The sequence below is a fragment of the Spermophilus citellus genome (assembly GCF_964194105.1).
Source record: "Spermophilus citellus genome assembly, chromosome: 16".
In the NCBI taxonomy this organism is placed as follows: Eukaryota; Metazoa; Chordata; class Mammalia; order Rodentia; family Sciuridae; genus Spermophilus; species Spermophilus citellus.
This window is the reverse complement of record NC_138196.1, coordinates 81400089-81421963: the sequence shown is the minus strand read 5'-3', so window position 1 is coordinate 81421963 and position 21875 is coordinate 81400089. Positions and strand designations below refer to the sequence as shown.

General features: G+C 47.2%; 1 protein-coding gene across 4 annotated transcripts; it reads right to left on the bottom strand.

Moving 5' to 3' along the window:
• Positions 1-2344: 2344 nt before the first annotated feature.
• On the bottom strand, positions 2345-21154 carry LOC308635436 (L-threonine 3-dehydrogenase, mitochondrial-like). Of its 4 annotated transcripts, none has more exons than XM_081269865.1 (9): positions 20260-21154; positions 11009-11214; positions 9823-9865; positions 8652-8722; positions 7481-7630; positions 7221-7393; positions 6073-6163; positions 4318-4587; positions 2345-3436 (listed from the first exon to the last, which is right to left on the bottom strand). In XM_081269865.1, the coding sequence occupies exons 1-9, from the start codon at positions 20292-20294 to the stop codon at positions 3297-3299; spliced, it is 1179 nt and encodes a 392-aa protein (XP_081125991.1). In that variant the 5' UTR covers positions 20295-21154; the 3' UTR covers positions 2345-3296. The 4 variants fall into 4 exon arrangements, with proteins under 4 accessions (XP_081125991.1, XP_081125994.1, XP_081125993.1 ...); XM_081269868.1 differs by lacking the exon at positions 20260-21154 and adding an exon at positions 19865-19939; XM_081269867.1 differs by lacking the exon at positions 20260-21154 and adding an exon at positions 19575-19712.
• Positions 21155-21875: the final 721 nt, after the last annotated feature.

The window sequence follows — 21875 nt, the reverse complement described above, 5'->3', positions numbered from 1 at the left end:
TGGCCAAAATTCAATATTGATAGGATAGCTTGAATCCTTAATAAAACAGTCTTCAATCGTTCATTTTAAGATTGGTTTTATGTAACTATGTATCTTGTCATGGTCACCTCTAGAGAGGGAAATGGAGGGATAAACTAAGCCCCCTCTTTCCTTCCAAGTGTCCCTTCAGATCACTTCCACAGAAAGGCAGCCTTTGCCAGTAAAACACTGCGTCCTCCCCTGCTACCCTGGGACGGAAAGGGCTCTTAGCTTCCGGCTTTAGTCTAGAGGGTGAAGGGCCAGTAAGAATGGTCCTTGGAGACTGCAGCCTTCAATTTCCACTCTTCTTGGCCATCCTGAGGTGCTTCTATAGATTTCGAAAGATTAAAGAAATAACTGGGTCAAAAGGTGGTTCCATTCCCAGATTTCCAAGGAGTCTCCATACTGCTTTCCATATTGGCTGCACCAATTTGCAGTTCCACCAGCATGTGTGAGTGTACCTTTTCCCCACATCCTCACCCACACTTATTGTTGTTTGTGTTCTTAATAGCTGCCATTCTGACTGGAGTGAGACGATATCTTAGTTTTGATTTGCATTTCTCTAATTGCTAGAGATGATGAACATTTTTCATATATTTGTTGATTGTATATCATCTTCTGAGAAGTGTCTGTTCAGGTCCTTGGCCCATTTACTGATTGGGTTATTTGTATTTTTTGGTGCTTAGCTTTTTGAGTTCTTGATATACCCTAGAGATTAGTGCTCTATCTGATGTGTGAGGGGTAAAGATTTGCTCCTAAGATGTAGTCTCTCTATTCACCTCACAGATTGTTTGTTTGTTTTTTTTTTTGCTAAGAAACTTTTTATTGATTCTTGATTTCATTGATTTATTGATTCTTGATTTTAATTCTTGTGCTATAGGAATCTTATTAAGGAAGTTGAGGCCTAATCCCACATGATGGAGATCATTTGACCCATTTGACCATTTGACCCAGCTATCCCACTCCTCTATCTACATCCAAAGGACTTAAAAACAGCATACCACAGGGACACAGCTACATCAAGGTATATAGCAGCATAATTCACAATAGCTAAATTGTAGAAACAACCTAGATGCCCTTCAGTAGATGAATGGGTAAAAAAAAATGTGGTATATATACACAATGGAATATTACTGAGCAATAAAAGGGAATAAAATCATTGCATTTGCAGGTAAATGAATGGAGTTAGAAGAGATAATGCTAAGTGAAGTTAGCCAACTCCAAAAAAACAAATGCCGATTGTTTTCTCTGATATAAGGAGGTTGATTCATAGTGTGGTACGGAGGGGGAGCGAGAGAGGAATAGATGAACTCTAGATAGGGCAGAGAGGTGGGAGGGGAAGGGAGGGGGCAGAGGGTTAGACGAGGTGATGGGTTAGACGAGGTGATGGGAAGTACATGTATGAAGACACGAATTAGTGTGAATATACTTTGAATACAACCAGAGGTATGAAAAGTTGTGTTCTATATGTGTAATATGAATTGTCAAAAAAGATTAAAGGAAGCCATTCAGAACAAATCCCACAAAGGGCCCCAAGACAAGGTTCTCTGAGGAACTGGGTGGAAATTAGGAACCAGAGCCTAAGAGCACAAGTCACCCATCAGCTGCTTCTTCCCTCCTCAGAGGAGCAAAAAATTAACTTCTTGTTCTAATAATTGAGAATAAGTTACATGAACTAAAGAACTACTTTCAACCTATAAACAATAAGAAATAAAGTAGTTTCCAAACACAAGTATCTACACAATGTTCACGGCATTTACCTCCCCTTCAAGGCTAAAAACGGCCAAGGACCTGATGATTGTCCCTCAATGGAAGGGTTAAACAAGATGCCATCTATCCATACAGTGGAACATTTTTTAACAAGGACAATCCAAGTTCTGCCACATGGATGAACCTCAGGAACACCTGCTTCATCCAGGAAGCCACTCACAGAAGACCGCATTCCAGAGGTGGCAAATCCAGACACAGGAGCAGGGGAGTTGCTGCCTGGGGTGCAGGGGAGGGCATACCTGTGGATTCTTTATGGGATGCTGAAATGTCCTAAAATTATACTGTATTGATGGATATACAACTCTAACATTGAAAACCGATGAACCATAATCTTAAATGAATGGATTTTATGTGAACTATATCCAATAACGCTATTAAAGAAGTTCATAGTCTACACATGTAAACTTATACTAGGTGGAAAAAAAAGCTATATTGATATAACTAATGACTCAAAAAGTTCTCCAGTTAAAGGTCAAATAGACTTTAAACCCAGGAATACCTCTAAAAAACTCACATTAACAATTCAAAATTCCAAATGCGTAATAATTGACTTTGTTTTCATCAACACATGATCTATATAACACCTTTTAATTCTTCCCGTTATCAAAATACCCATAATTTTCTGAGGAACGGGGCATTTCACTTCCTGGGGCCTCTTGAGGCAGCCAGAGACTAACTTGCATGTGTCTAGAGGCTTCAGAGCCACTCCTCTGCAGGCTCAGTCTGAGGAAATGGGAAAGGACATAACAAGAGAGGGTTCTTTAGAAAATAGCATTGGCCAGGAACTGGTCTAAACGGGGGGCTGAGGCAGGATTGCTCCCAGCTGGGTAGAGCCCAGAAACCTGCACCCTTAGATAAACTCCCCGGGGATGAGACAGGGCCAGCTCAGGAGCTCTAGTCTGGTAGATCCCTCCTTGCTCACTGACAGGAGGGGGTCAGGAAAGAGAGGGCTACTCTTCTCTTGCTGCATCTTCATAGATACTCTTGATTTCCCGCAGCTGTACCTCTTGCAGCAGGATAGAAGTGATAACCTCTGAAGAGTCGGAATGCAGTGATCATGCGGCTCACACATCAAGCTCACACAAAACACAAGTTTTGTGTTCTGTGTGGGATGATGCAGAACAGTGAGCGTGTCTTTGGAAGTCTTTAAAATGTGATCTTTGTTCTATGGTCAAGAGAATAATGGAGTCTTAGGAGTGATATGTAAACTGGCTTTCATTCAATACAAACATTACATACTTCCACCTTCCCAGAAATGGTCACCTTGTCACTACCACGCATTCCGTGGACTCTGCCGCGTGAGCATTTGGACCCATTTAAGGCACCCAGCAAAGGTCGAGAAGCCCTCCCTCCAAACCTACAACATCTTAGAAATGCTTAAACTACTTCCACCCTCCACCCAGTAGTTCAAATGAGCTGTCGGAACGCAGTCCAATCAGCCCTTCAACTCTAAAGAGTGCAGGTTCCTCCCCAGGCAGTCAGGACACAAGGGCCCCTTCTCTGAAGCCTCAGTTGGTCTGGGCAACTCTGGTGTCAGAACCGTGGAAGTTCAGCATCTTCGTCACCAACTCTGGAAGATCAATGTCATGTCTCCACCCCCAGTCCTTCCGGGCACTGCTGTCATCCAAGTTCATGGGCCAGCTATCCGCTAGGGAGAGAGGTTATTCAGACTCTGGATTTGCCGAAGTTCTACAGCGTTTTATGTGAAGGTTGATTGTACAAGGAACAAAAAAAGCAGAACTACTACTATACACACACAGTCACCCTCTTGGAAGGTCAGACTAGACAACTACTGTCTGACACTGATTTTCATGTTAAAACCCCTCTCTCTCATATATATATATACATTATATATATACATATACATATATATAAATGTATATGATATATATCATATATTTTATCACATATATAATATATATTATATCATATATTATATATAAGATATCTATATATTAAATCAATATATAAAATTATACATATATAATTTTTTTTAAACCAAAGATTGAACAGGGACACTCAACCACTGAGTCCCATCCCCAGCCTTTTTTTTTTTTTTTAATTTTGTTTAGAGACAGGGTCTTGCCGAGTTGCTTAGGGCCGCACTAAGTTGCTGAGGCTTTGAACTTGTGATCCTCCTGTCTCAGCCTCCAGAGCCACTGGGATTTCAGGCATGCACCACTGTGCCCAACAAAACCTCACAGTTCTTAAGGGGGGATTAGAGTATGTGAAAACTTAGGGCTGCTCCCATACTTTCTCAGTTGCTTCCTTTTCCCCTTGTTTTGCATTTAATCTGTAAGATGCTGCTGAGCCATTCCCTTGGAATGGAATCATTTTACCCACTTAGATCATATCTCAAAAATCAAAGCATCTGCTAACCAGCTCAACAGCAGCTGATTCTGTAGCATGCATCTCGGCCCTGGGGTGAGAGCTGCAGGCTCCTTGGCCTTCCCCGGCTGACATCCTCAGGACTCATGGTGCACGCCAAAGCTCAATTTTGACTGTGCTGGTTGGCAGTGGTTGACCCACCTATGGCCTGCCGCATAGGGTCCACATGGTAGGTGATCTGGAACTCCGGCAGGTGCCTGCGGACCTCCTGGGCCAGCTCCTCAGGGGTGAAGCTCATGGCGCTGATGTTGTAGGTCCTCATGGAGAGAGACTCTGCGGGTGCATTCATGACCTCCAGAGTGGCCCTGAGGCAGTCGCTGATGTACATCATCGGAAGCCTGGTATTGGCCTTCAGGTTGCACTCAAATTTGCCCCTCCTTGTGGCCTCGTGGAAAATATGGACTGCATAGTCTGAAAGAGAATCCATCTGTGGGTTTTTCTTATGTCAAAACCATGCAGGAGCCTCTTGGACCAAGGCAGCAGCTCTGTAATGTTTTAGTCCCAGAACCTCTTCAGGCTCTTAAAAATGTGGACTCCCAGAGATTTGACCCATGCAGGCTCTATCAAGATTTACTGTCTGACACAGGTAAATGAAAATTTTTAGAATGTAAACCAGTAAGTTCTAAAATGATATGAATAACCTATTACATATTGATATGTGTGATATTTTATGGGAAAAAGAACATCATTTTCAAACAAAGAAAGTTTACTGAGAAGAACAATCTGTTGTACATTTTTTTTTAATTTTTTAGACGTTGATGGACCTTTATTTTTTTATTCATTTACTTATATGTGGTGCTGAGAATTGAACCCAGTGCCTCACACATGCTAGGCAAATGCTCTACCACTGAGCCACAACTCCAGCCCTCTGTTGTACATTTTAAGAAACTCTGGAGCCGGGTGCAGTGGCGCACGCCTGTAAATCCCACTGGCTCAGGAGGCTCAGACAGGAGGATTGTGAGTTCAAAACCAGCCTCAGCAAATTAGCGAGGCCCTAAGCAACCTAGCAAGACCCTATCTCTAAATAAAATACAAAAAAGGGCTGGGGTTGTGGCTTAGTGGATAAGTGCCCCTGAGTTTAATCCCTGGTACAAGGAAGGAAGGAAGGAAGGAAGGAGGAAAAGAAACAAAACTCTTGGATATAGCAGGAGATAGCTGAAGCGTCTACCAGCTTCTACATTCAGCCTGTTCTGCTATAGCACACACCTCTGGGAAGCTCCATGGTGGCTTGAGTGGGGGAAGGAAAGTGGCTAATAATGTCCCTGTACTGGTATGGGTAGTGTTGACCCCTGGATTCCTTGAAAGAATCTCAAGGATGCTCAGAGGCCCCTGAGCCACACTTGAAGAGGCTCCACATGAAGATAGGAGCTTTTCTAAAGTGACCAAAACCAAAGTCACCTTTAAAGTCCCTCAGGTTTTGTCAAGTAGCTTTTATACTACACCTCAGGACCACTGAATGGGGAGGATCCCCGACATGACGGTTGCTGAATGTCACACACGCCTGAGTCCAAAATAGCACTACTTAGGCCCTTTTCAAATGTGCAACGTGCAGGGTCCATTCCAGCCAGCTGTTCTCTATTAAGAAACAAGGGCTGTATTCAAGGAAGCTGATGGGGGTCTTCTACATCGCGAGTAACACATCTGTCCTTGAGCAGTGTCTGTTTCACCCCAGCACTGTGGCGGCAATGCCAAGCTGACTGCCAGCTCCTGCACGTGCCCTGAGCAAGGGCAAGTCGATAGGGTCTGCTGTGCACAAGAGCACACACCTGGGAGAAGGCAAAGAAGCTGCAGGTGTTCCTTACACACTAGAGACAGGGCCGTGCACCACCAAGGAGACACTTCCCGGCAATAAGTGAGCCTATCTTATACATAAAAGAAATTAGAAACCCTTCTTACCAGTTGTTCCTCCCCCAGGCTCCGAGTCAGCAGAAATTATCCCAGGGTACCGCAGGCAACGGAAATCTAACCCGTACCGGTAATAATAGTACTATAAAAAAGAGACAGCTGACTCAGAAAAGGATCTTTAAATCAGATAGAACAAAGCCAAACATTTTTTTAAGTTTTTTTCTTTTTCCGAATATCATTCCATACAGCTGTATTAAAATATTCCTAAAGAAAATGAAGAGTTTAGAACTTCCTAGAGTCATTCACTCATCTTGAACACTCTTCTGTCTTTATCCCAGAGAATCACCATCGTGGTGACCCAGCAGACAATCACCGTCGTGGTGACCCAGCAGAGAATCACCATCATGGTGACCCAACAACTCTGCCAACAACAACCCAGCCTCCAGCAGGGGTCTGCTACCTTTCACTGCCCTGAGCCTGAGGGTTCATCTGCTCATGCAGCCTGGCAAAGAGTGGAGGGGAGGGCAGAGGCCAGAGCATGGCCAGACCCAGCAGCCGAAGGATCAGATGTTGACTTGGATTTACTATAGAGGCCAGGCACCTGGTGCACACCTGTGATCCCAGCAGCTCAGAGGCTGAGGTAGGAGGACTGAGAGTGCAAAGCCAGCCTCAGCAACTTAGTGAGGCCCTAAGCAACTCAGTGAGACTATGTCTCTAAATAAAATACAAAAAGGGCTGGAGGATGTGGCTCAGAGGATGAGCACCCCTAGGTTCAATCCCTACCAAAAAAAGAAAAAAGAAAAGAAAAAGATACTTTAGAGATATAAAGACAGAGTAGGAAAAAAAAAAAAGCTGGAGGTTTTCCAGAACGCAAAGTCATCAGTAATAACTACGGGCACTGGTCGCCTAAAACAATGGTGCTCAGGAACAGGGCTACAGCAAGCAAAGACTTCGGAGCCACTTACCCTTCAGGAAGTGCCAAGTGTCACTTACTGTTCAGGAAGTGCCAGGCCACAGGGGGTCCTTAGGTGCCTGCCACTTGGCAAACACAGCAGGGAGGTGGGGGAGGGGGAGGGGGAGGGGGAGGGGGACGGGCAAGCTCCCCAGGACGAAATCAGCAGGTCACTCCAGGCAGAGTGGGAAAGGAAACTGAAGGGAACAGACCTGCCGCGGGGCAGCAGCCTCCCAGGGGTGCTTACCTCTCCCATGAGCTCCATGTGCACCTTGGACACCCCGTAGATGGTCCTGGGCCTCTGGGTGCAGAGGTCAAGGGCTGGGTTTCGTGGAGAGGTAGGTCCAAAAACCGCAATGGTGCTGGGCACAAACAAGCGCAGGTGGTACTCCGTCGCAATGTCCAGGACGTGGTGCAGCCCTGAGGGGCAGGGTCATCAGAACCGCAAGAACCTCTCTCACCGAGGAGTGAGGAGCGGGAGAGCGGACCAGGCGGCCCGACACTCACCAGTGATGTTCAAGGCTCGGGCCAAGGGCACGTTGGCCTCTCCAGCGGCGCTGAGCAAAGCGCTGTAATGGAACAGCCAGGTGATGCGGTGGTTGACCACGATCTCCCGGAGCCTCTTGTAATCCAGGACATCAGCATAAATGAAGGGGCCTACAGAACACAGGCGAGCAGGTGGGGATCTGAGGAGCCAAGCAGCCCACACACCTGGTGAATCCCGCTGGGATCCGCAGGTGATAATAGCTGGTGCTCCTAGAAGGAACTGAGCCCCAGGGATAGTTCACCTTCTCTTAGCCTTGGAGGTAGACACATTTAACCTGTGAGGAACCTGAGGCACAGAGAAGTTCAGCAGCTGCCAGGGGTCAAACAGAAAACAAGTGGAAGAAGTCGGGTCACCACTGGGTATCTGCCACCCCCTCCCTAGGCGTCACTGCTGATGCCAACTCCAGCTCCCTGGTCACCTCATTCCGCTTTCAAGCTGCAGATTTCAAAAGAAATAGAGAAGTGGATTTTTAACAATCCACTTGGTACAGAAGAATCCTAAGTCATCAGTTCTAATTACACAGGAGGCAGAGAGGATTCTGCTCAAGGCCAACGGAAGGCCACCCACACCCCCCAGCAGCTTGCTAATCTGCCCAGGACACATAGAAAAAGGCCAACTCTGAACCAGGAAGGACTGACAGACAGGATGGAATGCTTATGAGGCAGTAGACAACTTCACAAGAGGAGCTTGAGTATTTTTGTGTGTGTGTGCCATAGCTTAAGAGCAATTCTACCTTATAACATCCCAATTAATATCTCCAAGTTTTTAAAGTTCTTTTTCCTCATCATAGAACTTGATCTGTTTGTCTACTCTGAGCCAGTAAGTTAACTAAAAATTCAAAAGACAGGAATCCAAGTTTTTATTCCAAAGATATTACTCCAAATTATATCAAAAGATATTATTTTGAAACATCAAATGATTTAATAGCTGCTGCTATTCAAGTGGTTAAAAAAAATTCCAGCAGCATCAGAAATATCAAATATTTTTAAGTGGCGCAATGTGTCTCGATAACTTTCTTTGATCCACATACCTGGATAGGGGCTGTCGTGCACACTGATTCCATGAACCATATCTTTAACCACACTTTGAAAATTAAAATAAATATAGCAGCAAGGCCTATCGATCACTTACCACGATGTAAGACATAATTGGGGGGTTTCTTTATGTCTGACAAAATCACATTTTCCTCCCCAAATTGTTTCCTAAAGGGAAAATCAAAACACAAGTCAGCAACCTGGAGGATATAACAGCTTCTGCAAAAAAAAAAAAAAAAGAAAAAAAATCTTTTAAAACAGAAGCAGCTTCCTTCCTCCTCACCTGGGACACACCTTGCTTCTCTCATGCTCAGGCCCCTTCCCACCCAGCCTCATCTTCTGTTTCTCTTCTCACCCCACTGTCAATGCTATGTATGTCACCAGGTTCTCCCCAGCATCCCTGTCTCTGGACTTCTAAGTCAGAAGCCCAATTCGGGGAAAGTTCCAACGATAGGTCTGGACACTTGTTCCAACAAACAAACAAACAAACATGTGGACTCTGACGGGTGAAGAGCAGGAGAGGACTGGAGTCGGCACAGGTGCAGCAGGAGGACCAGCCCCGTCTTCAGGAGCACCGGCCCGGGCTCCCTTCCCAGGTTATAGACAAAGGAACCAGAACCGAGCCCAGTCAAGCAGTACTGGTCAGACTGTGGTCTGGCTGATCGTCGTCTCAGGACTGGTTAGAGGGGCTTGTCAGGGTTAGTGGTAAGAGAGTTGCTGTTCCCTAAAGGGTGGTTTTGACTCACCACAAGATGTTTATCAGTCTTGTTCCTACAATCCAAGGTGACTGCCTCAGCAAAGGAGACAGAAGCAAAATGGAAATGAGATGCTAAGATGTAAAAAATCATCTGCAGGCTCAAGTCAATGAGTGAAGTGTTTTTAACCTAAGCCACCTGTAAGTCCTGCTACATCTCTAGAGGGTCACAGTTTTGTCCCACTCTCTCCAAATCCCACACTGTTCCTTTCCAGTTTCTAAAAATGCTTCCCTCTGACCCCAAACAACTAAAAGCCAAATGATCCATCTGGGACGAGTCCCACTTTGCCTAAGATAGGAGAAAGATGGCAAAGGGCCAGTGTGAGCAAGAGTCAAGGGCCTGCATTAGTCTGTGACATCAGGAGGCAAAGCAAAATGTGATTTAAACAGCAACATAGATGCCATATCTTAAAAGTGGGAAGGACAAGAGGAAGGAGGAGATGGTTAAATGGTGCTAGAGATAAACTGTACTTAGGAACTCAGGTTTCAAATATCAAGTCTTTAAGGCTCTTACCTTAAAAGGTTAGCAAGCCCCACTCCCAACTGGCCAAGACCCCCTAGACAAAAAAGAAAAAACAACAGTGAAACTTCAGAAACCTCGTGAGTTCAGGGATTCCCAGAATGTCATGAACAAACCGACTCTTCCTCAGCCTGGGAGGATGAGATGAAGTCCTGGGTTCAGCCGATGCCACTGCTACTGACTGTGCCACACGGCGTGGCACTCAGAACATGGAATGACGGCCACCCAGCCAGGACAGAGGCCAAGACAGACACAGATGCCCCAGCCAAGGGGGTGTCTCAGCAGAGGAGAGGGGGAGGAGGAGCCAAAGCTCATGTGCTTCAAGTACCAAGGACATTCACCACCAGCCCTGGCACACCTTCTGGTGGGATCTGAATCCCACTTCCATTCTCACTGAGCTGGGCTAGGAAGGGCAAGGGGGGCGGCAGCAAGAAGTCCTTTGAGAAGAGGGCAGACCAAAAAAAATCACTCAATGGGGAGCCACCAGGAAAGTAAAAACTGGATGGCATCAGTTTCTTAATTTGCAGACTTAACAAAGGCATGGATAATACGGCATCAGAATCCCACTAGAATGCATCATGATAACGCACCAATAGAAAAATGTAGAGGGGGAAAAGCCGTGGTTAGGAACAGGAAAGCCAAGGAGCTGGAAGCACATCTGGAGACACCCAAGCAGCAGTCGGACAGAACAGAGGGATTTCCTGCCAGCTCCTATTACTATGGCCCCCAAACCCTGGACATGCTTCATGAGGGGGGTGGCAGAGAGTGAGAAAACCACACACACACACACACACACACACACACACCCTGTGAGGAAAGTGGGAGGACAGTGATGCAGAGCCAATGGAAGAAACCTGGCAGAGGAGGAGGAAATAAGACCTGTCAATCAAATGAGAGCAGGGCTTGGGCCAGGGGCAGCACGAAGTCTACAGTGAGAAGGTGCAGGATCAGGGCTGGCATATTCAAGGTAGGGCATCTGGTGACAGTGAGGTCAATGGCAGTGAGGTTCCAGGACAGATGCTAACTTACCTGCTGCAGCGCCTTGTTTCCCAAGGCCCCGGGCCTGGTGACAGGATAGCACATCACATGTTCCAAAACCAAAGGCAGCTACGCAGAGCAGCACCAAGAAGGTGAGATTCAAGCCAAGACAGGGAGAAAAGGAAGAGGGAGAAAATCCAACCTGTAATCAGGATCCGCGGAGGGTCTGCTTCAGAGGAGGCGGCAGAGTGGAAGCTGGCATTCTCTGGGATCTGTGAAGAGGAGTTGCCCAGACACCGGACTGGCAGGACAGACATCCAGCAGCTGCGGAGGGGCCTCTGCACTACTCCACGGGCTACAGCCACGTGCCTCAGCATCCTGATGATCTGCATTTGCTTTTCAAATGTGCTGCAGGAAAAAGGAGCAGAGTCCACTAGGTAACCTTTCCTTCTTCCAGCCCTGGAAAGAGCTCCTTAACTGAAATTAACAATATGATCCTCAGCTAATGAGCACAGCCCTGTTTGGGATTCAGGATTTGCATGAAGAGACTGCTGAGCTGGCCACAGGAAGCCAATCCAGGGCCTGCTGTGAGTCAGGCCCCTGCAATAAAGGCATGAAAAGTTGCTCACACAAAGGCCAGATTCCTCACAGTGCTGACAACAGGTCCTACTGCAGAGAGCCACCAGCACCGAGAAGAGCCACAGTTTATCTTCAGCCTGTCCCCGCACCATCTGAGGTGACAAAACAGGCCCCAGACTAAATAATGGTGCCCTGATAATCTGGTACTAACACTTGGATATTATCTTTAAAATAAACCAGATGAGAAAAGCAGATGGCGAAGAGAAAAAGGCCCCCTGCAACCTGTGAGTAGTTTTTGTTTTACTGCCATCTCTGTAGAAAGGGTCCCTTACAAAAAGTCATTTCTCATTGCTGCTAAAATCACTAGCATGTATCTGATTCAGTCCAGCTCTACCACAAAATCAGTCCTGGCCTTGAGAGGTCCGGGTGGTGCCAAGAGGTGTGGCTTGAGACATGGGTCCTCTTTTCCATCCTGACTGGTACACCCAGGAGGCTCACCAGGGTCAACCACAGCCACCGCTTGCCTGCAGGTTCTGACACGAGTCCCCACACTCCCTAAAGGCAAATGGGTGACATGCTGGCATGTGGACCTGCAACCTCCACCTCTGTTCTGCCATCAGCTGTCCCCTCGCCAGGAGGGTGAAGTCCTCGCAGCCAACTCTGGTGTCCCACCCCTCACAAAGTAGTAACTGGGTTAAGATTCCAACCATCTTCTATTTTGCAGGATGGAGGGAAAAAAGTAGACCACATCTACTTTATTTCTAGTGTGATCCTTGAGTGTCTCAGTGGCAGAGGATTTCTGGCAGTCCAACCCAGACCAGGTTCCAGTGAGGGGAAAACAAAAGAAGACCAGCTTCCAGGGAGCGCTTTCACACCCCAGGTGAGCCCCTGGGGGGGTTGTTCTTTAGCACACAGTCTTACTGAAAGCTCATCCTCCGTCCCCCATGCCAATCCAATAAATGAGGACAGTTTTGAGAAAAAAGAAAAAAGTTTCATTGCTTTGCTAACAAAGGAGAAACACAGAGGACTCCAGTCCAGGGCTGTGGTCCTGACCCCCAGGGGGAACTGGGCTTTCAAAGAGGTGATTCGAAGGCACGCATTCCAGACTTCAGAGTGAGCTGGTTCTTAGATCTCTGGTGCCACCTGGAAGTCTGAATGCCTTCATTCCCATGGTGTGTGAGCTCAAGGACAGGGGACTGGAATGGGCAGAAGGGCACTCTCATTTCCCCCTGGGTGGGGGAGGGAGAAGAGAAGGGGGAAAATAAGCCACAGCAGCAAAGCATGAAATGGATAAAAGCATGAAAATGTTACAATGGAAAAAGGTGCTTGGAATCCCAGGGGCTTCTGCTGGGTCCCCAGCTCTACCCAGGGCCCAAGGTCCTTCACCCAGGTCAACTCCTAAATGAGCCACACAAGAACCTTTGCTGTGGGCACGTCCCTAGCTTTACTTTACATTCGAAGCCTGGTGTCAAGGACCAGCCGTGTGACCAGCCGTGTGACAGGAAAGACCAAGACTCTCTCAAACACCCTCAGAGGCCCATTGTGGGAAATCTTCCCTGCAGCCATTGCTGGCACCTGAGACCAGGCAAGAACTCTGTCCCTAGAGGGACCCATTTCAGCAAGTTGAAAGGGAGACCGAGGAAGCCCAGAGATGACTGGATTTCCCAGAACATTTGAAACTCAGGGACAATTTCCAACTCCCCAAAGCAAAATAATGAATGGCCACGGTCCAAAGGTTTTCTCGTTGTGTTTGTTTTTGTTTTGTTTCAGTTCAAAAGACTAGAGTCAAGGAAAAGCAAACGTGAGATACCAAATAGGTACCTCTCTGTTAGTCTTCCATTCCCCACAGGGAGAAGTGTGAGCCCCTCCCACCCCAGAAGCTCTTAGCACTATCCCGTTTACCCTCAGAGCCCACCTGCCCCCCAGCACCCAGTTCTCACCACAGCTGCATGTGGCTCATTGCAGGTTTCCTTTAACAACCTCCACCTGTGCACGGCATGGCTTTTCCAAGTCCAGATTGTTATCTTGCTATAGACACACTGAATTTAAGTCACATGCCACATAAAGAAGTTCCTGTCAACAATGGGTCATACACACGTGATGGTTCAGAAGCCAAGAGTGACATTGCAGTCATCTTTATGGAAGTGAACTGGATATATCATGTCCCCACAGCAACAAAATCACCTAACTTCACGTTTCCCACGACGGGTCCCCATTCCTCAGCAGTGCATGGTGCTCTTCAGGCAGCAGCTCACGTTCTTTAGTCCTTCACACTCTCAAAAATTAAAGACTTGGAAGGGCAGCAGAATACAACAGACACTAGTATGGCAGTATGTAAAAAAGTGGATGTGGAACCGATGTGAATCTGCAACATGTATACGGGGTAAAAATGGGAGTTCATAATCTGCTTGAATCAAATGTATGAAATATGATATGTCAAGAGCTTTGTAATGTTTTGAACAACTAATAATAAAAAAAATATAAAAAAATAAAAAGTAAAAACTCCAAAAAAATAAATAAATAAAGACTTGTGTGGGTTAATCTATCAATATTTACCTTGTCAGAAATCAAGACCAAAAAATGCTGCCGGGTGCGGGGTTGCACACCTGTAATCCTGGCAGCTTGGGAGGCTGAGGCAGGAGGGTGGTAAGTTCAAAGTCACCCTCAGCAACAGTGAGGCGGTAAGCCACTCAGTGAGACCCTGTCTCTAAATAAGATACAAAATTGGGCTGGGGATGTGGCTCAGTGGCCAAGTGCCCCTGAGTTCAATCCCCAGTACCCACCCTCCCAAAAAAGTTGAACTTTTTATTGATTTACTTAAAAATAAATGTTAACATACACATTTTTATGAAAATATATTTTCCAAAGGACCCAGAATGTCATTGGTCCATTCCTCTCACTGATATCCATCTTAACTGAGGACAGCTGCTTTCCCATCTCTGAGCTTTGATTGAAGCACACAGAGAAAATAGAACACCACAAAGTAGTGGGCAAGGGCCTAATGTTTTCTCGGCCTTTGCAGATAATTCTGGACATTCATCATTGATAGGTCTCCAAAATTCAAAGGCTAACTTACTTTCAACCTTTCCTGAAGGTCAGTTGCAATGTGGAAGCTGAAATCTTATCTCCCAATGAACCTTTTGTACCTGGTTATATATGAAAGCCTATCTGCCTATCTCACTTTGAGGATATCTTAGTCCTGCGCAACCTTGTAACTTCATGCACTGGTCTCCTGGAAAATCCTAGATCTCCGAGTTAGGCATATCTTCCAAACCAATGTCAACATGCTTCTCTATACCAGAAAGTCACACTGGCTGGTGTCGCCACTGATCCCAATGGGAAATTCCTATGAAGTGGGAAGCTGTCAAGCTCACAAGGTGAGTTGGCAGCAAACACTTCAGCCATCTCCTTGCAGTGACTGGCTCACTTAGTTCCTTCTTAGAATCCATCTGCCAATTACCCAGGTATAGAAAACCATGTTTGCCATCCACCTTTCAAGCAAAAATGGCATCTATGAAGAAAAGTGGCCAGTTCAGCTCGCACATCAATCCCATGAACACATCACGCTAGGCATCTGTCACACTTGGATGGCAACAGAAGAGCTTTATAGGCACTTCCATTCACCACCCGGCACACCAAATAGACACGAAGTCAGAATCAACACTTAATGAAATTATGTGTTCTTGATGAAACCATACACAGGATTAAGGTAAAGCTGGTAATGAAGGTGACACTTTGGGGTGCTGGGGACCAAATCAGGACCTTGTGCATCCTAAGCACATGCTTTGCCACTGAGCTACACCAAAGAAGTGTTTCCTGTCATGACTGCAAATTCCTCCATTTGCAAGGCAAAAAACACACCTCTCCCGTCTGTCACACCACCAACACCATCAGCGTTCATGTTTACAGCTAGATCTTGGTACTTTACCACCGGGAAATGGTGGTATGGTGATTTCTTTTAGTGCCTTTTCCTCCAATCAGGCTTTTTGTGAGTTTTCCCAGCCAAAACAACTTAACAATCTATGCTGTTTGATACTTCAATAGCTTATTTTCTCGTCTGAAAAGCTGGAATGGATCATTTGGGGCTTCACAGCGCTCACCCACCTACAGTTAAGCCATTCAAGTCCTTTTTCTTTAGAGGTCTCTGAATGGGTCTCAAAATGATGCTACCAGCTCTGCAATCCCATTTGGAAGGTAAACTAGAGGTAAAGCAAAGAGTGTTTCCATCGCTTCTCATTTAGCTTTGCCCATTTCTTGGGGTAAATTTCTCCCTTCCATGAGTCAGGGAAGGTACCGATTTGTCCATTTCATTTGTTTGCACTTTTAGGGACACAGATGGTACAGGCGTGAATTGAAAACATTCAATTCCTCTTGTACACCAATAATCTATTGTTCTTAAGTATATCATATATACATTCATATCCTTGTTTCAGAATAAATTATCATTAAATTCAGAAATAATTTGATACCATTTAAAAATTTAGAAAATCTTCAAACCAAGACTACAAAGTATGTATTTTTTGTTGTTTTCTTCCATGTAGATACAGGAAAACTCTGGGACTTGAAGTCACAGAGATAGGTGTAGATATTGGTGATGACAGCTAATAAACACAGCAGAAACGCTAAACACAAACTATGTTCATCTCTGAAAACACATATTGGTAACCCCAAAGCTGCCACCTTAGAATCGTCTAGAAACACAAGACTACACAAGCACACATGTTGTTAGCCATCGAGCAAAAATTCAAGTCACGTAGCCTCTGGGAAACTCCACCATATACTTCTGAGAAAGGATGAAAACGTCAAGTCTTTCTAAGTTCTTAATATTAAATAAAATTCAAAAATAGTTCTAAAATAGTTTTAACCTCATATAAACCCTAAAGAAGTTCATGGGGATTCTCAGTGTTCCCCAGATTATACTTTGAGAACATCTATGATTAAGTAAAACTTGTTTTTCCAGCTAGTAATTAAATTTAGAGAGAGAAACCATCAAAGAAGATTCTTAATCCCTCCCTCTGAAAGATCAGATGACAGGCTGCAGCCTGTCCCTCCTGAGAACTTGTTTGACTGCACAGGATGAAGGCCAACAGACTCTCCCTCAAGATAATGGGGCAACTTCCCAGGCCTCTCTGGGGTCCACTGTTCCGCTCCCTCCATCTCCAGCAAGCACCAGGGCAGGACCCTGAGACAGCCCTGCCATCAGAGAGGCAGTGATGGATATAGCTGCGGGCTCAGCTGGCTCTGGGGATGATTTGCACCTGGGCACTAGGGTCTCTAATATAGACCGGCTTCCTAGAGAAACAGGCCATGTTGGCTTTAGCTGTGAGCACTGCTGTGGTCCCCAACAGCAACTTATGGGTGTTAGTTCTAAACACCGTGTCTAAGAAGCAGCAGGAAATATCAGACTTGGTCTATATTACAAATAATCAAAAGGTCCCCGTTCTGGCAAAAAAAAAAAAAAAAAAAAAAATTGGTTTCCCCCCCCCCCCAGACTGAATTCCATGATTGTTTTGGAGACAGATAATTATCATCCAGGAATATTCAAGTTCTCTTTGATATAGGTCCTTCTCCTGAGGATGCATCTTCAGTTTTCCTCCATATTCTCACTAATATGAAATAATCTCAAAACTCCGAGCTCTAATCATTCTTAGTCATGGAGACCAAATACAGCTGTATGAGTGATGCCTGCAGCACTTCAAGTATGACAATAAAAGGTGCCCCCTCCAATGCAGGAAGGTGTGGTCCGCATACAGCGTGGAGTCTTATCCAGCCTTTAGAAGAAGGCGACCGGACTGTGCAGCCCGTAGAAGGCTTGTGGCCATGATGCTGAAAGAGATGAGCTGTCACTAAAGGGCAAGACCCACTTGCCTGGGTTAGAGAAGTCAGACATCATAGACACCACTATCAAGGTGTCTGCAGAGCCTAAGGGAGGAAGGACAAGAAATCAATGTTTTATGAGTTCAAAAGTTCAGTACTGTCAGATGAAGGAGCTGCAGGACAGTGTCAGCACTCTTGACACTACTGTCCATGTGCTCAAAGACTCTCCCAGGATTGCAACCACAGTTAAAAACAAATTTTAAAACAATCCAGCCTCAGGGCTGGGTTGTGACTCAGCCGTAGAGCGCTCGCCTAGCTCGTGCAAGGCCCTGGGTTCGGTCCTTAGCACCACATAAATGAAATAAAGATATTGTGTCCAACTACAACTGAAATATAAATATTAAAAAAAAAAACACAATCCAGCCTCAAGAAGTGGTCTGGATATACGTATAATACTGAGTGTCACCAACCATCTGTGGGCTGTGTGTGGACTATGTTGCACGTAGTAGCCTCCTGAGAGGATAGGTCTGGCACTGGGCACTCCCAGGACCCCTGATGCAGGGGAACTTCTCTCTCAAGCTCTAAGATCCCACACACAGCACCTGAGATGCGTGTGACCTGCCTGTCAATCAACTTGCAAGAAGTCACAAAGCAAGACTCTGTCCTTGAAACCTTATCCCTGCCTTTGAAGTACCCAGTTAAATAAACCACCAGAGTCATTTTGCCTTTGTTTAAGAACCCGTAGGGATTAGATCTATCAGGGAATTTGCTTTTGTAAATATATTTCTGAGTGTTTACGTTTTATTATTTGTTAATTATTTGAGATATTGAAATTTAGGGTGCCTATTTAGGGTGGCTTGGATTCCTCTGGGCAGAAGAACCCCCCAATGAGACACTGGCTGTCTTACACTGGAAAACTGAGGAGCTTTAAAACAAACAGGCTCACCAGAGATCAAGGCTCCCCGGAGACACAGCAGACCCCTGTCCTCTCCAAATCCAGGGCTCTTGCCCCGGTCCATTCCAGTCCCCATGGTTCTCTCCCCCACTCTGCAAGCCTACTAAACCTGCTCTCCACTGCCTTCATCTTTCCTTGCAGTCTCTCTGGTGCCTCCAGGAGGGTTTGCTTCCTCTCTGCCTCCATTATCTGCTCCCCAAAGTGATGGCTCCCTGCTCTGCACTCTTCAAACCACGGAAGGTCAGCCTTGCTCACCTCCAACCCAGACTGTGACCACGCCCACCTTCATTTCCTCTGGTTCTCCCACCTGTATGTTCCTCTGATTCAGTTTTATGGAGCCATAACCATTACCCAGCACATTTGCGAGCCAGTCTCGTCTTTAAGCCCTTAAATCAAGGTATCCTCTTAATCATAATGATCCAAGTGAAAAATCAGGCACCTCCTAACTGTGGAGAGGTTTTAACCCTCACAGCCAACCCTGAAACTGGGGTCTTTTCCCATTTTTCAGGATCAAGTGACCGGTTCAAGATCAGGTAGGTATTAACTACCAAGGGCAGATGGCAGGTCAGCTGAATCCAAACCCTCTTTCCATTCCTCCTCAAGAGAAGAGATACCATGAGGTACTTAAGAGAACAAAGAAGGAAACTCCCCAGTTCTCCTGGGGGCGGGGGGCAGGTCGTCTTCACCCCTCCGCAGGAGAGCAGGGGCCAGCCTGGGTTCAAGACCAGTCGCCACCACTGCCCTGCTGCATGGGCCTGGATCCATGCCCCTGCCCAAACTCTTGTCCTCAGAAAGCGGGCAACAATAGTACCACCACGTGGAGAGTATCTAACAGGAGCAGTCAACTTGTGAAAAGCAAAAGGCTTTGTCAACGTCAGTTTCCACCCGAGTTAGCTTTTCCTTCTTGGTCTGAGTCTGGGCTTCACGTGGTGATGGAGGAAAGCCAGGACGCCCCGGGAAAACCTCCGGAAGCTATTGGAGCTGGAGGGTCTCAGAGGGAGGTGTTGGCTCTGCAGAGCGCGGAAGGAGAGAGAGCACGGGGGCCAGCGGCAGCCGGGGACGCGAGGACCTCAGCCTGGCCCCCGTGGAAGGCTGGGGACCCACCCTCCCGGAGAGGGCTTTCCGAAAGACTGGGCAAAACAGTTTGGTGGGAACAGACATGCCCGCTCCTTTCCCCTGGAGGATGAACCATTCCAAAAAGTGGAAGGAGCAGGTGGAGCGGCCTCCCCGCCCCGCGCCAGCGCCCACCTCGCCCCCAGCCCTGTCCCCGCGCGCGCTTGCGGGAGCGCAGAGACGGCGGCGCGCAGCTGGCGGCCAGTTCCACCGACCCCGGCCAGCCCGGGCCAGGGGGCTCCGCGGTCTGCGAGAAGACTCACTCCCCGGGATGGCCGCAGCAGGGGACACCTCTTGCACTGACCTGCCGACGCAGCCACCAAAGATGCTGCAAACCCGGCAACCCGACGGAGCAGCACGTGCGCGATCCAAGCACCACCCGCCGCGCGAGCGCCCGCCCGGCGCGGGCCTTTATCCTCTGGCTGCCCCAGCCCGCCCCGCCGCGAGCCAATCCTGGCTCTGCCCCCAGCCCGGGCGCGGCGCCAAGTCACCGGAGGAGGGCGCCGCTCGCCCGGCAAACCCTCCAGCCCGCCGCTCCAGCCGCGATCCCAGCGGCGCGCGTCCGGCGCTCTGGCCCGGGGCTCCCGCTCACACCTAGGAGAGTCTAAAGGACTGCCAGGGCCTCCGCAGGGTCCCCACCGGCGTGCACGCGCGTCCTCCCGCGGAGACCCTGCCGGCCCTCGCGTCCGCGCGTGGGCACTGTCTGGTGTGGGCAACTGCGAGAGCTTCACTTGACATAAACACGCCCCTCCAGAGCCCGAGGGCCCGAGCTCCCGCCGCGGTTTTGCGGCTTCCTCCGCAGTTGATAGCCGGGAGGAAGGCCAGGCGTAGAGGGACCGCTGAAAACACCGGCGGAGCAAACGCCGCTGGGAAACGTAGCCTTTGACTCGGGTGGCCCCCAGGGCCACAAACTAGCCAAGTCAGCGTCACTTGGGAGCGTGCTGGTAATGCAAATTCGCAATCCCCACCCCAGACCTGCTGAGTCAGACCTCCTTGACCGTGGAACCCAGCGCCTGCAGGCCATGCAGATGTACTCCGTAGTGAGAAACGACTCCGGCGCTGGTTCTCAGACTCCACGCCGTTTAGAAATCGCCTGAGGACTTTTTGAACCTCCCGGTGCCTGAGCTGCTTGCCAAACCAGAGGACTCACTAAAGGGAAGGAGCCCGGGTGTAAGTATAAAAGTTCCTCAAGTGGTTCCAACGAATGGTCAAGGTTTCCAACCATTAGGGGCTTTAGTCAAGACATGGTCCCTGACAAAGCAGCCACTCCCAACCCACTAAATGGGGAAATCCGCATTTTGACAATATTTACAAGTGATGTGCCGGCCATTGGAATATGGGGACAGTTTAGGGTCTCTTCCAATATTCCTGACTAGGTGACAAAGATTGATTTCTCAGGGACTGAAAGGCCTATAGTTTCATTTTCTCTCTTCCTATGACAGTCTGATATGAGATTCTCAGTCCTCTCTCCAGGAGAGGCACTTCCTCTGGAATTCAGTCCTCACTGGGTGTCCATAAGAGGTCAGAGGCTCAGGTCTGAGGGGGCCTGTCCTGCCCAGGGACTTTGCTGTGACAGACTGGTTCTCCAGCCTTCCCTACAAGTCTAGGTCTGACCCCATATCCTTTGGCTTACGTCAGCAAAGTATAGATTTTCTCCTCATTCCCATGGGTCAAGGTTTTAGCTTTATCACTAACCCAAATAATAAAAGATAAAATAAATATGCTGTAGTCCATGTTGATGTAAAGAACTAAATGATGAATAAATGAAAAGGAACAACTCGGGATTAACAAGGATGGTGGAATGTGATGGTCATCGTTACACAAAATACATGTGTGAAGATTTGAATTTGTCCCAACATACCTTTTATACAGAGATGAAAAATTGTGGTATATATTGCCGGGTTTCTGTTCTCACGACTAAAAGGCTCAGGGGTCACTCCAGTTAAACTGGGCTAACTGGGCTGCATGAAATAACCACACAAGAGACACAAATACCTTTTTCTTTGGGGTTGCTGTGACGGCTCCTCTGACCTTAAGGGTCCGCAGAAAGAGAGAGATGTCAGGTTTCAGGGGGCTGAGACTATCTTCATGATGTCCACCATCAGCAGGTTGACTGACACCTGGGTAGGCCACACCCAAGGGCACAGTAAGAGGAGGGGACACACACAAGGCACTTCCATGGAAGATTCTATCCTAAACAGGGCAAGGGGTTATATTACAAAGGAACAGGTGAGCATAGCTTCACCCATGGGGCTGTAGCAAGACACACCCATTTCTGTGACTGAGCGCCTCAGCACCCAGCTGGGGAGTGTAACTCAGTCACCCATAAAGTTGGCCTCCCACAACATATGTGTATTAATTGTAATGCAAAAAAAAAAAAAAGAGCACATGTATAATGGCATAAGTTGGCATGAACATGTATGAAGATTTGAATTTGAGGGCCAACATACCTTATATACAAACAGAGATACGAAAAATTGTGCTCCATATGTGTAATAAGGATTGTAATGCCAAAAAATAATAATAATAAAAGAAAAGAAAAGGAACAACTCTTTTTTGCAGAAAAATTTCAGTGAGTAAATGCAGGAGGCATGATCCGTAGACA

Bases quoted from the DNA above. Each gene is read 5' to 3' on its own strand.
- LOC308635436 (XM_081269865.1), bottom strand. From the start codon at position 20,294: ATGGCCTGCAGGCGCTGGGTTCCACGGTCAAGGAG. The intron at 7,394-7,480 runs GTGAGTGTCGGG...CCTGCCCCTCAG, and splicing joins CCGAGCCTTGAACATCACTG to GGCTGCACCACGTCCTGGAC. The intron at 6,164-7,220 runs GTAAGCACCCCT...TCTTTTTTATAG, and splicing joins ACATGGAGCTCATGGGAGAG to TACTATTATTACCGGTACGG.